The 15,699-nt window shown below is 36.9% G+C and overlaps 3 protein-coding genes across 7 annotated transcripts; 1 reads left to right on the top strand and 2 right to left on the bottom strand.

The window, feature by feature from the left end:
- Nucleotides 1,771-5,799, bottom strand: LOC18782489 (reticulon-like protein B8). 3 transcript variants are annotated; one of them, XM_020560258.1, is made up of 6 exons: nt 5,593-5,796; nt 3,902-4,095; nt 3,609-3,789; nt 3,358-3,499; nt 2,907-2,976; nt 1,771-2,143 (listed from the first exon to the last, which is right to left on the bottom strand). In XM_020560258.1, exons 2-6 carry the CDS (start codon nt 4,083-4,085, stop codon nt 1,974-1,976), a joined length of 747 nt encoding a protein of 248 aa, XP_020415847.1. In that variant the 5' UTR covers nt 4,086-4,095; nt 5,593-5,796; the 3' UTR covers nt 1,771-1,973. The 3 variants fall into 3 exon arrangements, with proteins under 3 accessions (XP_020415847.1, XP_007215866.1, XP_020415848.1); XM_007215804.2 differs by having other exon boundaries at nt 3,902-4,090; nt 5,593-5,795; XM_020560259.1 differs by lacking the exon at nt 2,907-2,976 and having other exon boundaries at nt 3,902-4,090; nt 5,593-5,799.
- Nucleotides 6,903-8,753, top strand: LOC18783211 (oxygen-evolving enhancer protein 2, chloroplastic). Its single transcript, XM_007215765.2, has 4 exons — nt 6,903-7,442; nt 7,632-7,864; nt 7,991-8,041; nt 8,284-8,753. Exons 1-4 carry the CDS (start codon nt 7,193-7,195, stop codon nt 8,542-8,544), a joined length of 795 nt encoding a protein of 264 aa, XP_007215827.1. The 5' UTR covers nt 6,903-7,192; the 3' UTR covers nt 8,545-8,753.
- On the bottom strand, nt 9,534-15,648 carry LOC18783729 (WD repeat-containing protein 26). Of its 3 annotated transcripts, XM_020560617.1 has the most exons (6): nt 15,540-15,598; nt 14,882-14,923; nt 13,273-14,164; nt 12,007-12,108; nt 10,497-11,126; nt 9,534-9,903 (listed from the first exon to the last, which is right to left on the bottom strand). In XM_020560617.1, the coding sequence occupies exons 3-6, from the start codon at nt 14,059-14,061 to the stop codon at nt 9,688-9,690; spliced, it is 1,737 nt and encodes a 578-aa protein (XP_020416206.1). In that variant the 5' UTR covers nt 14,062-14,164; nt 14,882-14,923; nt 15,540-15,598; the 3' UTR covers nt 9,534-9,687. The 3 variants fall into 3 exon arrangements, with proteins under 3 accessions (XP_020416206.1, XP_020416205.1, XP_007217238.2); XM_020560616.1 differs by lacking the exon at nt 14,882-14,923 and having other exon boundaries at nt 15,121-15,629; XM_007217176.2 differs by lacking the exon at nt 14,882-14,923 and having other exon boundaries at nt 9,568-9,903; nt 15,540-15,648.

Genomic DNA, 15,699 nt, shown 5'->3' with positions numbered 1-15,699 from the left:
GCGAGTCCGGTGATTTTTTCATCAGTGGACTATACAATCCTATTTATGTTAGTCCCTCTTTCACCAAACGTGGGTTTTAAAATGTTATTTAACACTGTCCAGATTAGTCCAGCCTGCCAAACATGCCCTTAAGGTTCTCAAATCTCACATATGTAAATATCCAGCAAAATTCTCAGCGGGTTATAGCGTAATTGGTTGAGTTTTTCTATCTCCACTCATATGAACAAAGATTTAAAACCTACACACATCTAATAAATATTTGTATAAGTTCATTTCCCCTAATCGTTTGTACTAAAAAAAAATTCCAGCAAAATATTATAAACAAAAACATTACTAGCTATATGTGCATGTCTGAGATCTCTTACTGATCTGAAAGTAGGACAAACAACGTGGAAAATTCTCCCATAATTTTCTGGACCTTGTAATGATATCTTTACAGCTTTACTGTTTAGAGCTATACCTCTCTACAGGCCGTCTAGCTAGCTTTTTCTTGTTTTCTTTCATTGTACCAATAGGTCCACAACCTTTTCATCGATCGAGAATCAGTATAAGCTTGTTAATTAACCAATTACTTCTTCATCATCTTTTGTTCTTTAAATTTTCAACTTTACTTATAGTTACATATTACTAGCACTACTACAAATATTCAAAAAGACGACGTTGAATACACAATGGTTGGCTCCGAAATCATTGTAATTGTTTCTTCTACAATGGTTATTACGTCATCGTTGTCAAAAGGGGTTTTTAAGCGTTGTGGTTTAGGGTGTGATTTTCTAATTTTATTTTACAACTTTCCACAACGATTTTTGTTTGAACCGTTGTAATTGAAGCTTTTTTTTTAAAAAAAAAAAAACACGGAGTGAACAGTGATTTAATATTTTTTCTTAAGCCCCGATAGTTCTCTCTTCTATCTCTTGTCTCTCGCGTCTACCTCTCTCCACAGTCTTGTTCTTCCCACCTCATAGCCTTGCCTTCACCACGACCATAGACAGAGAAACTCTTGTGAAAGTTCAATTTTATAACGGTTAGTTTGAACAGTAAGCATAATACTACAACGGTTATTGAGCAAAACCATTATTGAAAGGGTCATATTGCAACGGTCGCTCTTGTATACCGTTTTATATATGAGAATTGACAACGGTTTTAGAAAAACAGTTGTTGAAAGTGACATATTACAATGGTTTTTTACCGTTGTCATTAATAGGTAGAAAACTCCCAACCTCAACGATTTTAGAAGACTTTCAACACCAGCTAAAACCCGTTGTCTATTAACTTTATTGTAGTAGTGTAGCCACAAGTAATTGAAATCTCAAAATTCTAACTTAAACCCTGTTTTTACACAACTGTTAGACGTTGGCAAAACAAAAGTAACAATAGGGGTGAAGGATTAAAAGTGCCTGTGCCTGTGGTAGTATTGGCGTTACTCAGACTGCACTAGTACTAGAGTAACGGATGTTATAATGTTTTCAGGGAAAGACAGAAATATACTAACATGTGTGGGTGACTCTCAGCCGTGATGTATTATACGACTCATTTACATAAACTACCCAAGATTTCCTCATCAGGGTAATGGTAAAATACACACCAACTATGATGTGGTCCTGATTTTCAATAAAGAAAGCCAGATGCCCCGTTCTTCTTTCCATGAAAATGAAAGTTGAAACCAGTTGACATGGTTTCAACCCAACTGATCCTTGCATGTGGTTTTAACCTCTTGGTTTTGGTTTAAGCTAATGCTAATTCTGCAATGGTTACTTCTCAAAACGAGAATTGATCAAATGGAAGATGAATTTGAACCTTCACAATAACTGAACGGTTTTACTAACATGGAATAATCACAACTGTCCAGTTTCTGACCCTATAAACAATAATACTTAATTGTTTTTTCACCCCTTGTTTTCCCTCTGCTGGAACATGCTATTTTCCAATCAACTGCAGAGATGGCTAAACATTATTTATGTTGCTAAACGTATCTAATCATGCTTCTTCCAATTGACCTTTCCTTTTGGGATCCTGCTGAGGACACCGGTATCGAGCTTCCGATAATTATGTTGAAGCTGCCCAAGGACCTGGTATGCAAAGTTGTCGACCTGATCTTCGTATCTCTCGTACAGAACTGGCAATGTGTGAGCAGCAACAAAACCTAAGAAACAACGACCTATATCAATTCTCTTCCATATATACCAGGATAACAATATTATTAATAAAAACCATATTATGTACCATAAAAGCAAAGACGGATTATCAGTAAGCTTCATATAACTCTTATAAGCATGTCTAGCTCAATCAGATAGATAAATCATGAATAATAAAAGAACTCTATAATTACCCTCAGCAAGAAAGGCACCATGATCCTAAGTTGATGGCAGTTCTAAACCGCTTCCAAATTCAACGAGGTAATCATATTTTCTTTTTCTTTTCTTTTTTAAGATACAGCATTCATGAATATTACAGTATATGTATACTCTTCACTAGTAATAAACAAATTCCAGTGATAAAATCCAAAAGGAAGGAATTACATACTTCATCAAATATCATCTTTAAACTGAAATGAGACTAGAAGCATGAGTTTACCTCAGAAGCCACAGGTTTCTGAGAGAGAGAGAGAGAGAGAGAGAGAGCTTAATTTTCCACCACTACGGCTAAGGATACTACTTACTACTAACAGGAACTTATGTTTCAATTCCATGTAGAGCAAGTGAAGCATCAAGTGCAAAATACTGAAAGACAACTCATATTTTATTATGCAGCTGAAGTAACAATATTCAAACTTCTGACAACAATCAAATTCTCTCCAATAATATTCATGGTTATCCCAAACTTTAACCATACCATCAACAGAACACATGGTCATCAGATCATAAGTTCATAAGAGACTCGATATTATTAGTGGTTGGATCTCTCACCAATGTACAAAACGGTCAGAAAATTACACCAGCTTCCTATCACTGCAGCAACCCACAAGCTTGCTACAACCTGAGATAATATCTCAACAGTTCATTACAATCGTCATGTTAACTAAAAGCATGATAGCATGGGGTTTTGAGGCCTAAAATGCATTTACTGCTAATATCAAGAAACCAGTGAAAGCCAAGCCAAGAAAGTGCTTTTCATAACATAGATATGGTGATGTTCTAGAAATTAAATTGAGGACTTGCATATCAGTCTTTAGGTAAAATTTAGATGGTTGAGATGCATAGTGAGTGAGGGTGGATTAGTTCTATTCTGGTCATTCATATCTAATCTAACAGCCGACGCACAAGTCTTCCAGTTCCTCACATGGATCTTAATCAGATCACCTTTGTATATGATATATACAATCATATGTATGAAAAGAATATAATCATCCAAACATACCATAAGAAATTGCTTCAAATTTCCTCCAAGTGCAACATCTTGAATAAATTCCAAGGCTCGATTAATTTCATGACCAATCGAGATGGCAATATTGACAAATAATTGATCAGGCACAACAAGGCGAGGTACTTCAGATGGGGACCTGCCACCATGGAGAACACAATACTCAGATCACAACATTCAGCTATACTGTACACAACATCACCCAACCAAGCAAAATAGAAGCTCAAAACTGAGCATGTTGACGTCACCTGCTAATTATGCCGGAAAAATTTGACCAAAGGAACTGAGCAAGCATAAGAAGAACCAAAGCAAAGCCCACAAGAGTCAAGAAATGATAATTGAGCCATTCAAAGAGCACCCAGGTAACAGTTGCACCAGTTAAAACACTAGCTGATATCTTTTTGTTCCTCCACAACAAGACATCAGCAGCTACATAGTTCAGGCATAAAAAGAGAAACAATGCAAGGAGAATTAGCGGAAGCAACAACTTCTAATTGCATAAAAAAATGCTCAAGCATGTATTGGAACATAATGATCCTACATTTGCCTCCACCCAAAAGGTGGTGGACAGGCTTCTGGCGTCCAAATAGCCGGTTCAACTTAGAAGTGACTGAGTTTGATGTCTCTTCCCCAAAAAGTGGCACAGATTTCTGTTTTGAACTACTTTCAGCAAATGTTCCCACAATGTTGTTCAAAAGATCCTCAGGAGTTATTTTCTCAGGCATTGTTCCTATACTTCAAGAACAAAACTCTGGTCATGGCAGAAACTATAATACACTGAAAGCTTGCTTCAATACAGGAAATGTTTATAGGAAACATACACACATGGGAGATGCAAAAGACTTAGTAGGGACCATAACAACACTAAATGAGATTAATTAATTGGAAGCAAGGACATATCAATTCTTTTTTCCCTTCAAGCCACTTATTGTAAAACATTGTACTTTGAAGCCTCAGATACAAGGAAATTGCTTATCCATATGGTCAATTTGGGTTATACATGATTAACGCAAAAAGATCTGTGCATGTGCATTATTCAACCTTTATAAACCCATAATAGAAGCAGAGAATGAGTACATCATATGAACAGACTTCCTAGTAATTGCTCTAATCTAACCAGGTTCTCTCAGCCATCAAGACTCATTCCCCAAAACTGTAGACCACAGGAATGAAGATGATTCAAAAAAAGAAAAATTATTGCAAAAGCAAATTTGAAAGGTCACACAACCACAAGTAGCATCAGCATTTTTCTTCCAAAAAATTTCTTTTCTTTGAATTATAGGTTAAATCTTGAAACCACCAAGCGAAAGTATAAAAGAGAACGGAGGAGTACAAAAAGCCCCTCAAATTAAGAGTTAAAGATAATACAAGATGAAATAAAACACAGTATATTGCAAATCACATCGACACAACAAAACATGATTGCTGCCTCAACAGAAACAACTAAGAACAAACAGGAATAACAGCTTTCATACCCACTAGCTCTAACATAACTGCTGCCTCAATAGAAGATAAAAATTTGTGGTTGCTAACCTCCATGTCTCCAACTTATATTAATTACCATGGAGGCACAAGGCAGTCCTTGTCACTTAGAACACATCAGAGTGCTAAATAACCAATTTCTCATTGGCCCTGTGACCCACACTTTTATGCCAAGAAAAGGCAAGCCGCGGAAGATTTCCTAAAAGATACTCCAAGCTAACTAGGAAAAGAATATACAGAAATTTAAAACATTACACTGCAGATCCTACAAAAACACTTCACAGATGAAAAGTTTTGCCCTTCCAGTATCCCAATCTGAAGATTAAAGCAGCTCTATCTATCCTGTAAAGATACTTTAGTATCTCAACCAAAGACTCAGCCCCACCATCCAACACCACCAAGATATAAATATTGGGATATTCAAAATCAAGGCAAGCACAGAAGAAAGAGTTCCAATTCACAATACTCAAACACACCAGAACTCTACCAAAATTTCAATGACCCAGAAATTTTATTTCACATATGAACTAAAATCAACTGCCCTCTAACAAAGTCACTTCAGGAAAAAAGAGAAGAAACTATGAAAAAACAATATTTTCAACTCCATTTGTACAATTCATAACATCAAATTCCATGAAGAAAAAAAATTACAGCAAGTTACAAAATTTAAGCGCAACATAAAAAGAAGATGGAGAAAGAGTAATAAGATGCAGAGGAGCAGAAACCAGAGCCAAATGAAAGATGGGTTACCTGATCAGAGGAGATTGGAGCAAAATGAAGAAGCAGAAGATGATGGGTTTTCCTTGTAGGAGCTTATGAATTATGATGGCAGTGCGGGGAAAGCATGGAAGTTCCAGTACAAGTTGATAGAAATGGAAAAGGCGTGCAGGACAGGAATCTTTGTTTTCTTTTTATACAAGCGCAGTCCAACGCCCGCCAGATGCCCGTTACTTGTGTGGACTTGCAGTTGGCAAACTATATCATTCTAATTTCTACTGGTTGGTTCTGTTTTTTTTCCTTTTTTGGATAAAATTATCAATACTTACTTGCTAAGCATACAAAATCTAAATGACTTCCTAGTACTATGAGCTGGTCAAGGAAAAATAAAGAAGTATTTTGACTGACCAATTAAGCAATGTTGGAGCTTAAAAATCAAGGCCTTCAACATTTTCATACAGATAAATAAATTTAATGCAATTATCTTGTAGGTAGGTAGCATGCAACTAACAAATTAAAACATCAATGCATTTTCACATGTGTTTTAACATTCTATTATATATATTACAAAGTGATCACTAATATAGTGGTTTGGAGCAATTGCTCCCTTCTTCAGGAAAGATTTTGGATTCGAATCTTAGCATTCGTGTAGTGTGTGTAAATTTAGTATATAATCGTCCCTCTCAATAAGAAAAATCCTTAAAAAAATCATTTATTGAGAGGGTTGGTGTATATATAATATAAGAACACATTAAAGCCCTACCTGCATAATATCTTGGCTTAGACAATGGATTATATTTTCCCAATTCTTCATATATATTGTATGTGTCCATTGTATAAGTCACTCCATTGAAATGGAATTGCAAATGTAAATTGTATGATGAATTGTTATCATCACTCACTTAATTTGTATTCCTAGAAATACATTATTGAATTCTATATGAGCCTTAATTCAAGCAGCATGAGATGAGTGATGTTAGGGTAGATAGAAATTTCTGGTTTTGGTGTCGATACTTACGAGTTGAGAAAATTATTATATGCGTCGTTATATATCATTATTCTAGATAATTATGAGTTGAGAAAATTATTGTATGCGTCGGTTATATATCATTATCCTAGAAACATACTGCACGACAATGCGATTCACGTGAATATTATGAAACAAATGTTAAATATAACCTACCCACATAAAGTTTGAGGACAAATGTTAGGTCATAAATTAATGTCCACATATTTTTCAGCAATTGAACTATTCTACTTCAAAGGAAGCCCATAACTATGTAGGCCCAGCTCTCAAATGGGCCTATACATATGACCAAACAAAGGGTCCAGCTGCCAAATACATATGACTGAGAAATAAAAAATGTACAAAAAGCAGCATGTGAACAATGCCACGTGGTACCAATGAGCGCCCCTACAGCCTTATCCCACATCAAAATCTAATCTTCCCATCATCCACTTCCCTGATCCAATATCCAAAAAATTAACCAACCATTTGCCTTCAGATATCACACAAACAAACAACACACATCCAAAGCCAATTTTCCTCAGCACCACAACTCAACTTCCACAAAACCAATCCCACTTCACTCTATACACAGACAAGAATCACAAAGAGAGTGAGTGAAAGGAAATGGCCTCAACTGCATGCTTTTTGCACCACCATGCACTCACTACAGCTTCTGCCAGGTCCTCCTCATCACAGCGCCAAGTGGTGAATGTCAAGCAGAACCAGATTGTGATCTGCAGGGCTCAGAAGCAGGCTGTCCAGGAAGAAGATGGTGCCGTTAACGTCTCCCGGCGATTGGCTCTCACAGTCCTCATTGGAGCTGCAGCCCTTGGCTCCAAGGTTTCCCCTGCTGATGCAGCTTATGGTGAATCCGGTAAGAAATGTTCTCATGCCGAACAGTCTCAATATGAATAATTATTTAGTATTGACAGTCTCGCAACATAACATACAAATTTATGAAATATGGTAAAAAATTGACAGTTTGACAAACGATCCATGTATAATATATTTATTCTTTTCCTCGACCAAATTGAACTTAAATTCTGATTAAATGCATATGCAGCCAACGTTTTTGGAAAGCCAAAGACAAACACAGACTTCTTGCCATACGTTGGAGAAGGATTCAAGCTTTCGATTCCTGCAAAATGGAACCCAAGCAAAGAGGTTGAATACCCTGGTCAAGTTCTGAGATATGAGGACAACTTTGACACCACCAGCAACGTGGCTGTCACAATCACCCCGACCGATAAGAAATCTATCACCGACTATGGCTCCCCTGAGGAATTCCTCACCAAGGTGTGATAGCTTCTCCTTCTTTCCATTGACAATGCAATATATATATATATATGTTTTCATTTCCTTCATCATTTAAATACTGCCAATTACTAACAATTTAGTTTTGATATATGTTGCTTTTTGTAGGTGGACTATTTGCTAGGCAAACAAGCCTACTTTGGCAAGACTGATTCTGAGGTATAATTTGCTATATAATACAGAGCACTGAGTGGTTTGAATAAATGAAATACTGAACACCATTTGACGGATAAAATTTGGTGACCCTAATAATACTCAATAGAGAAGATAGCTTTTACCTGCAGCCATAAAATGCATGGTTACTTTAGCAAATGCCGACTGCCTGACCTTGCGTATATATAACATCCATAGTGGTGGCAACTATGTGAATTCTGATGGTATTTGACTTTGAATTGGTATAGGGTGGTTTTGACTCCGGCGCTGTGGCCACGGCCAACATATTGGAATCTTCAAGTCAAGTGGTTGATGGGAAACCCTATTACTACTTGTCTGTGTTGACAAGGACAGCTGATGGAGATGAAGGTGGCAAGCACCAGCTCATCACAGCCACAGTGAAAGATGGCAAGCTTTACATCTGTAAGGCTCAAGCTGGAGACAAGAGGTGGTTCAAGGGAGCAAGGAAGTTTGTGGAGAGCTCTGCATCTTCCTTCAGTGTTGCCTAAGAATTTATTGAGGGTTTGTATATGTAAATCATCTTAAGATTGTGAATTGTCTTGAGCTCTCTAGTTTTTTTTTTTTTTTTTTTTTTTTTTTTCATTTTCTCTTCTTTCTTTTTTATAATTTGGTTATAATTGAGGAACTGGTTGGAGTATCCTTTTGACTCTTGAGCATATTGAAATATTTCATGGTATTCAGGACCCTCTTTAAATGAGTTTCTTCTCTCTCTCTCTCTCTCTCGTGACTTTGGGCATTGTATCCAACAAAGTTGAAGAGGAGGTCCAATTTTCTGGTTACGGTTTCCCAATTCTAAGACAATAAAGAGAACAAATGAATGGTTAAAGTTTCAACCATCCTAGATGTTTTGTCCAACAATAATGCTTGCACAATTCAGACTTTAAGCTATGTTTGTATTATTGCTCCTCAACATTGTCTATGTGCATCTTTAAAATCCGTTCAATCTGAGCATTGAGGTTTTTCAAGCACTGTTATCATACAGGAAAAGCAAACTCCTAACAAAAGGATCGGAAGAATTGACAAGTTGGGAAGCCAGCAGAAGGGTTTTACTGCGATATTCAGAAGCCAACTAAAACCTTGAGAATTCTTTAAGGTACTCAGGGCATCTCCAATGGGGATGCAAAGCGACATTTACAATGAAAAAGAATCTAAAGAGCTTCAGAACAGTTTTGGATAAACCAGTCAACTATTGCTCAAATCGATAAAGGATGCCCCTAATGACCAAAGCTTCATGGTTTACCGGCTTATTTACACATGAAAAGCAAGCAATAAAATAAATCAAACGTAGCTCCATTGGAGAGGAAACTTGCATCACTAGTTTATCCCATTCAATTTGGGTTGGCTCTATAGCATTTTTCCTTGTATTTAAGTATTTACCTGAAGAAAAAAAGCACTAGTCCTAACCGGATTATCAAGTACAAGTCAACTTTCTCATGCACAAAAGTTCAAAAATTGATTCAAAGAAAAAGAATGAACATACTATAAATGAAATAGTAGATTTATTATAGATACTTGCTGCACAATCCACATGCTTGTTTGACATGAATGTCTGATTTTGACGATGATAAGGTATTTACATAAAAGCAATGGTCAGAGAAATTATAACCAGCAATTTGCTTTTCAAGTCTTTTTCAAGTTCCCCCATTGCAATAATGGACGCCATTGCTGTGTGCATCCCTGTGTTTCACTTTTAGCTCCTTTAGGCCCCATATCCGAATTGTACGGTCATCACTGGCTGAGGCTAACATGTGTGTGTTTGTTGGATTCCAGCTGACACAATTAACAGCTCCAGAATGACCTGGCAATGCCTCTATGAGCTCCCCTGAGCCTCTATGCCATACGTAAACCTGCACAGAGAAAACCATCAATTAGCACAGCGAAAGGGAAATGACAACCGAATTCTCATTTTACAACTAATAGCAAAATAGCATAAATGTACTGAATCCAATTCTTCTGTGTGATGTCCTCTTAATCCCATTTATCACATTGACCTCACTGTACAGCGACAGTCCAGGATGATACACAACAATATCAAGACAATGTATTAAACTAAAAAGTTCTCTGTCTGCCATTTTGGTTAACCTCCACACCCTGGCAGCAAGCAACTAAAGGAGTTCAACCCTAAATTAAAACAATGCGTAACAAAGTAAAAAATAAACAAGAAGCCAGTTTCATCTGTCATTAATGAAACTGCATCAACTACATTCTAGTTATCCAACGTTGAATCTAAAGGGGAATATATTGGAGCTATATCCCGCAACCCCACCCCCTTCACACAGAAAAAATCACAGCAGAAAACATACAGGAACTAGTAACATATTTAAATATGAAATGAGTATCTGCCTCCTAAATGATTTGTCCAGACATAAGCCTTATGCTTAATCACAAGAAACACAAGCAAAAAGAAGAGGCCTCAGAAGGAAGAAACCAAATTCTTTACCTGTGAATCCTCACTACCACTAGCGATGAAAGCTTGTTCAAGTCCACCAAAACAAGACCTGATAACAAATCGGGTGCGTTTGTGACCTTTGTACTTAGCAACAAGCTTGATTTCACCTTCTATGCTCCAGAGATGGATTTCTTGGTTCAGAAGATTAACCAACAAGAACCTATTATCTCTTGATAATGAAAAAGAAGTTATAGTTTGATCCTCTTCAATCAATATCTCAACTTTGGCTTCCCTGTCAAGTAGTAATATAGCATTATCTCTACAAGTACTTATAATTTGCTTCCCATCACTGGTTATCTCCAAATCAGAGATTCGTAAAGTTCGTTGGCCTTTCCAGCACTCCAGCTCCTTCCCATCTAACTCCCACATGCAGATGCTCTTGTCACTGACACCAGAGAATATCCATTTTCCATCTGGAAACCATCCACAGGACACCAGACCAAGACCAGGTTTTTCATAAACATGGAGGCATTCACCAGAAGAAACATCCCAACGCCTGACCACCTCCTCCACTCCACAGGTGAGGAGCTGATGGTCATCAGGACTCCATGAAACTATGGAAACAGGTTTCTGGTGACCAGATAGTCTATGCTTTAAAGAAACACAACCATTCACATCAACCTATACCCAACAAGAAAATGATCAGGGTATAAAAATCTAGGATAATAGGATCAAAATATAAAAAAACAAAAAGCGTTGCATATCATTAAATAAGAATTACACGCAGAGCTTTCCAATCTAATTCCAACCCAACTGCTATTTTCTTTTAAAAAATTTGTATTGCAAGTTGCAACAATAGAACAACAGGTAACTATTGGTCCACCTGTCAACCATGCATGCACATGGGATTGTATTCCAAGCCAGCTCAGAACCAGTGGCTTGAGCTGGGGCTGGGCTGTGCTCAGACATGGTATTGAGCCTAGATTTGCGTGCCAAGCTCAGCCAAGTTAAGCCAAAAGTATGATGAAAACTGATCATATTTGATATGAATTCCTAGTAATTTTCTTCTTCTTTTGCACAACATATCTATAAATGAGTATACAAATCATTATTTCACCTCCATTAGTCCCAAAAGGGTCATCTAAGGCTGCAGATACACACACAAACAAAAACAAAGTCCGGACGACAGGAAAAGAATGGGGAAGATGAAAACCAGTTATAGCGCTGAAATATTCCATGCATTTTCAAAATAATTTGCATTAGGGGACTACATAATGAGAACATATATTTGATATCTCGTGAAAAACTAGCAACAGAGAAATCAAAAGTGCCAACAGAGATGGAAGGGCAACATGGGAACTGCAATACAAACATTAGATGTGAAGAAGAGGAGGCAGAAATAATTGATAGATTTATACTGAAGATGCCCATCTATAGATGCACGCAGATACATAGGTAGAAATCAAATTTGACCCATTGCATCAACAATGAAAAATATAAAATGGAGAAGAGGGCAGCATACGCAAGATTAAGAAATAGTTCCACATAGTATTGATGTTACCTCCCATATGATTGCTAATCGATCACTTGATGATGAAGCTAAGTATTTCCCATTGTGTGAAAATTGCAGAAACCAGACTTCGTCACTGTGTGCTTGTAATATCTGTAAAATTGAAAGTGATAAGAAAGGTTTAGAACCAAGATCTGACTAATATGTATGTAAAACCAGATTCAAAGTGCCCTTTATAAATGTAAGAATGGTTAATCTAGACAAGGTAAATAGCATATGTACAACAAACACATAATAAAAGAGTAACCAGAGAGAGAGATTAGACAATTGTCATTGACATAACAAATTAACAAAACACAGAAAATATAACGAGTGGATGCAAATTACGAGAGATGGCACTAAAGTAGACAGCAAAAAAGAAAGTGAAGTCAACAATGATGGAATCAGACATAGATTAAGCTCCGCAAGACCTTGGTCAGTATCTTCCTCCACACATTAACTCAGACAAGAGCACACTTAACAAGGATGCTTGGAAATGGCAATATACCATTCTCAATGCTGATAATAACAGCAAAGATTTAAAGACAGGAAGTAGCAAAGAAACCAGGACCCTTGATATTTAAAGTGTTATCAGTAACGAAAGGACAATACAATGCCACAAAGACTTGAATTTCATGTTCTATCAAATTTTAGAGGCTTATGAATTGTAAGCTGAACCACACTGGTTACTCTTTGCCTGATGAGAACATATTATCTAACACTAGTTTTTCCAAAGAAGGCTATCAAGTTCCACATGTCCAATCTGGTCAATTAATTGTACTACTTTGCCTCCCCCATACAAATCCTACACTTAGATGAACAACTACTTACCCTAGTATTATTTTTTGAATTTGAAACTCTCCACAGACATGTGGAGGGTTATAAACAGCAGCCTCCTTGAATCACTTGCTCACTTTAATTAATTTCTGATAAACTCCTTGGTTTATTTTTCAGGTCAAACTAATTAGAAGGACTAAAAGAACAAGACTGGGAAAAACCATCTTAACTTACCTAACAGAAAGGCCAGTCTCTTCTCACGGGGTCCATAAAACCCCTGATAACCAAGACTGAGTACTATAATCTTAGCTTACCTTAAAGTGACACATTCACTGTTATTACTCAACTTCACAGTTTAAGATGTGATACCTCATATGACAACAAATAATGAACATGATTTTCATTCATCATATGAAATATGACCAAATAAGTAAAATCAATAAGTATACAAAGCTCTAATTAGAGCTTACAACCATTAATCAGAATTTTTTTTTTACCAACCTGTAATGTTCGAGAAGGAATCTGATCTCTCCCACATCGATGATCAGTGTACAAAGACATTTCCTCGTTCAAGGAGTTGTGAAAAATGCAAGCATCACGTTGTAAGACTAGGGCCTGTTCAACCAAATGTTCCAACCGTCTTTCAAGTATCATAACTGTTGGGGGAAGCAGTTTCTGCAAGTCTTCCAGTAACTTTGGCCGAGACTTGGCCCTTGCAATGTTTTTACCAGGAGTCCCACCAAATGAAGGCGAAACTATGCAGGAAGAAAGCTCACGAACTCTACTACCATTGATGCAGAGAGGTACAATCTCAGTCCTCAATGTCTTCAGTGCATCCATGTCTTTTTCATCATCTAGAAGTTCAAAGAACTTCTGCTCCAATATCATAAAGGAGGCTGATTTAGTAATGTTTTCATCTGATAGACCAATTTTTTGCAATGTGTCGACACTTCCATCCCAATTTCCGTCCAGAATTTGCTGCATAAAAAGAGTTACCACAGAAGAGTGCAACGGTATCCCAGACTCTTCTTCCAAATGAGCACTACTTTTCTTATAGCCAAGAGAATATAGTGCCTTTGCTATTAGTCGGACAAATTCCACCCTCTTAATAACTCCTTTTGAACCAACAACCTCTTCGTCCCCTTCAGATGTTAGGGGCCGAGCCATCAAGTCTCTTGAAGAGCCAGCTACAGGCTCTGTAATAGATGAACCGTTGGATAGACCTCTCAATTGTCCAGGGGATAATTTCATGCGTTTTGTGGCTGGTTCTTCATCTCCCACACCTCCCATGAAATGTGCACCTCAGCCCATATATTATTACAGCGGTAGAAAAACAAGAAGCAGATATTTTCAAAGTTCTAAGAGCCTCCAGTTAGTCACAAGAAACAAACACCTGCATAATACAGTAAAAATGGTAATGAATGTCTTAAAGCTTGACTCCATCAATCACATCATCAAAATCTCTAAATAGAGTACACAAAAGTAAGAACCCAATCATACAAAACCTACCAAGATATTCTAGTGAAACGAAGATGGGGTGGGAAAGTAAGATTATAATTAAACTGAAGCTGAATTCTAAAAGTAATTTAAGGTTACACTTTCAGCATTTCCCAACTGAATCAAGATTGGAGGAGGATCAGCAATAATTCCAGTTTAGACAATGGATTATGATTATCCAAAACATTTTCACAAAAGGAACCAATCTTTCAAATTGCTCGAGCAAAGGCCCTGAATGAAACTTCATACAAGATGAAGTTAATAAGATGAAAATACCTTCTACATATAGCATTAAAAATCTCTTTACTAAACTGATTGTAACCAGAAGCCGTAAAATAAAAATTTTTTTTTGTGACCGAAAAATTGCAATTTCTGCAAGTCCATTCAATGACTTCAAGGTTGAGAAACTCCATCATTAAACAAAAGTGTTAAAGACAAATGGCAAAGGAGTCAATAATTGACTGATCCACAATGTACATCAATCACCAAATTATTTATACCATGAATCATGAAGAGCTTAAAAGAAACACACTAAACTGATGATATCCCATTTAAGCAAACAGAATGAGTCTTATTTCAGTCCATAAGATGCTCAAGAAATGCTAACATTTACCAAGAGGGGAAGCCAACGATTTCAACACCTAAAAACAAATCCCTGGTGATAATAGATCAAAACCCACATCAGGAACAATCAAAAGTAGAAGAATCCCACTATAGTAAGCAATCAAAACAAACCAAAACATGAAATCTGACCTCGAAAAATAACAATGAGAAAACATGACAGATAAAAACCATATTGAACACCAAAACAAATACCCAAACAAGAACGTTCAGCAAGAAATGAGAACCAACCAAGAGGATAGAAGCCGTCACAAGATTTGCCCAAATTTAGAGGTAATAAACAAGCAAAATCCAGGGTACCCAGATACCGATTTCGCTTTGGGAACCGATTCCGATCAAAAGTAAATGAACCCAACACAGGAACAGGTTCAGGATTCAACAATCAATAATGGGTATGAGGAAGAATAGGAGACCAAAGCATCCAAAACAAGGACTTGCTTTTTTCTCATTTGTCGGCACATTAAAAGTAATATAGGTGAGCAAGCAGCAGATTAAGGTGATAGATAATATGAGAAAATTTCGTGAAATCCAAAAAAGAGAAAGAAAAAAAAAAGAAATAGCAGATTGCAAATTACAATCAATGCCCAATGGGTTATTGTATATTGGGTAGAGGCTATGTATTTTCAAGGAATGAATAAAGTATCAGGTACCTTTGTCGTATAACACACTGAGTTTCTCTTTTGCGTGGAGGAAACCAACTCAATGGGGTTATATAGAGGCGAGAGAGGGTCAGAGAGAGATGAGTCTTGTAAGTTCTCCTCTCTACTTGTACTGGCTTAGGGCTGGGGTTTCACAGTCTTCGCATTAGGC

This window comes from Prunus persica, chromosome G3 (genome assembly GCF_000346465.2).
Source record: "Prunus persica cultivar Lovell chromosome G3, Prunus_persica_NCBIv2, whole genome shotgun sequence".
Classification (NCBI taxonomy): Eukaryota; Viridiplantae; Streptophyta; class Magnoliopsida; order Rosales; family Rosaceae; genus Prunus; species Prunus persica.
Note: the sequence above shows the minus strand (reverse complement) of the source record. Positions and strands in the feature narration are given on the sequence as shown.

Coding starts and splice junctions, on each gene's coding strand:
- LOC18782489 (XM_020560258.1), bottom strand. CDS start 4,085: ATGCCTGAGAAAATAACTCCTGAGGATCTTTTGAACAACATTGTGGGA. Junction 3,790..3,901: donor CCTTTTGGGTGGAGGCAAAT/GTAGGATCATTA, acceptor TGAACTATGTAG/CTGCTGATGTCTTGTTGTGG. Junction 3,500..3,608: donor TTTTCCGGCATAATTAGCAG/GTGACGTCAACA, acceptor CCATGGTGGCAG/GTCCCCATCTGAAGTACCTC.
- LOC18783211 (XM_007215765.2), top strand. CDS start 7,193: ATGGCCTCAACTGCATGCTTTTTGCACCACCATGCACTCACTACAGCT. Junction 7,865..7,990: donor CTGAGGAATTCCTCACCAAG/GTGTGATAGCTT, acceptor TGCTTTTTGTAG/GTGGACTATTTGCTAGGCAA. Junction 8,042..8,283: donor TTGGCAAGACTGATTCTGAG/GTATAATTTGCT, acceptor GAATTGGTATAG/GGTGGTTTTGACTCCGGCGC.
- LOC18783729 (XM_007217176.2), bottom strand. CDS start 14,061: ATGGGAGGTGTGGGAGATGAAGAACCAGCCACAAAACGCATGAAATTA. Junction 11,127..12,006: donor GATTAGCAATCATATGGGAG/GTAACATCAATA, acceptor TGTTGGGTATAG/GTTGATGTGAATGGTTGTGT. Junction 9,904..10,496: donor GTGGTAGTGAGGATTCACAG/GTAAAGAATTTG, acceptor TTCTCTGTGCAG/GTTTACGTATGGCATAGAGG.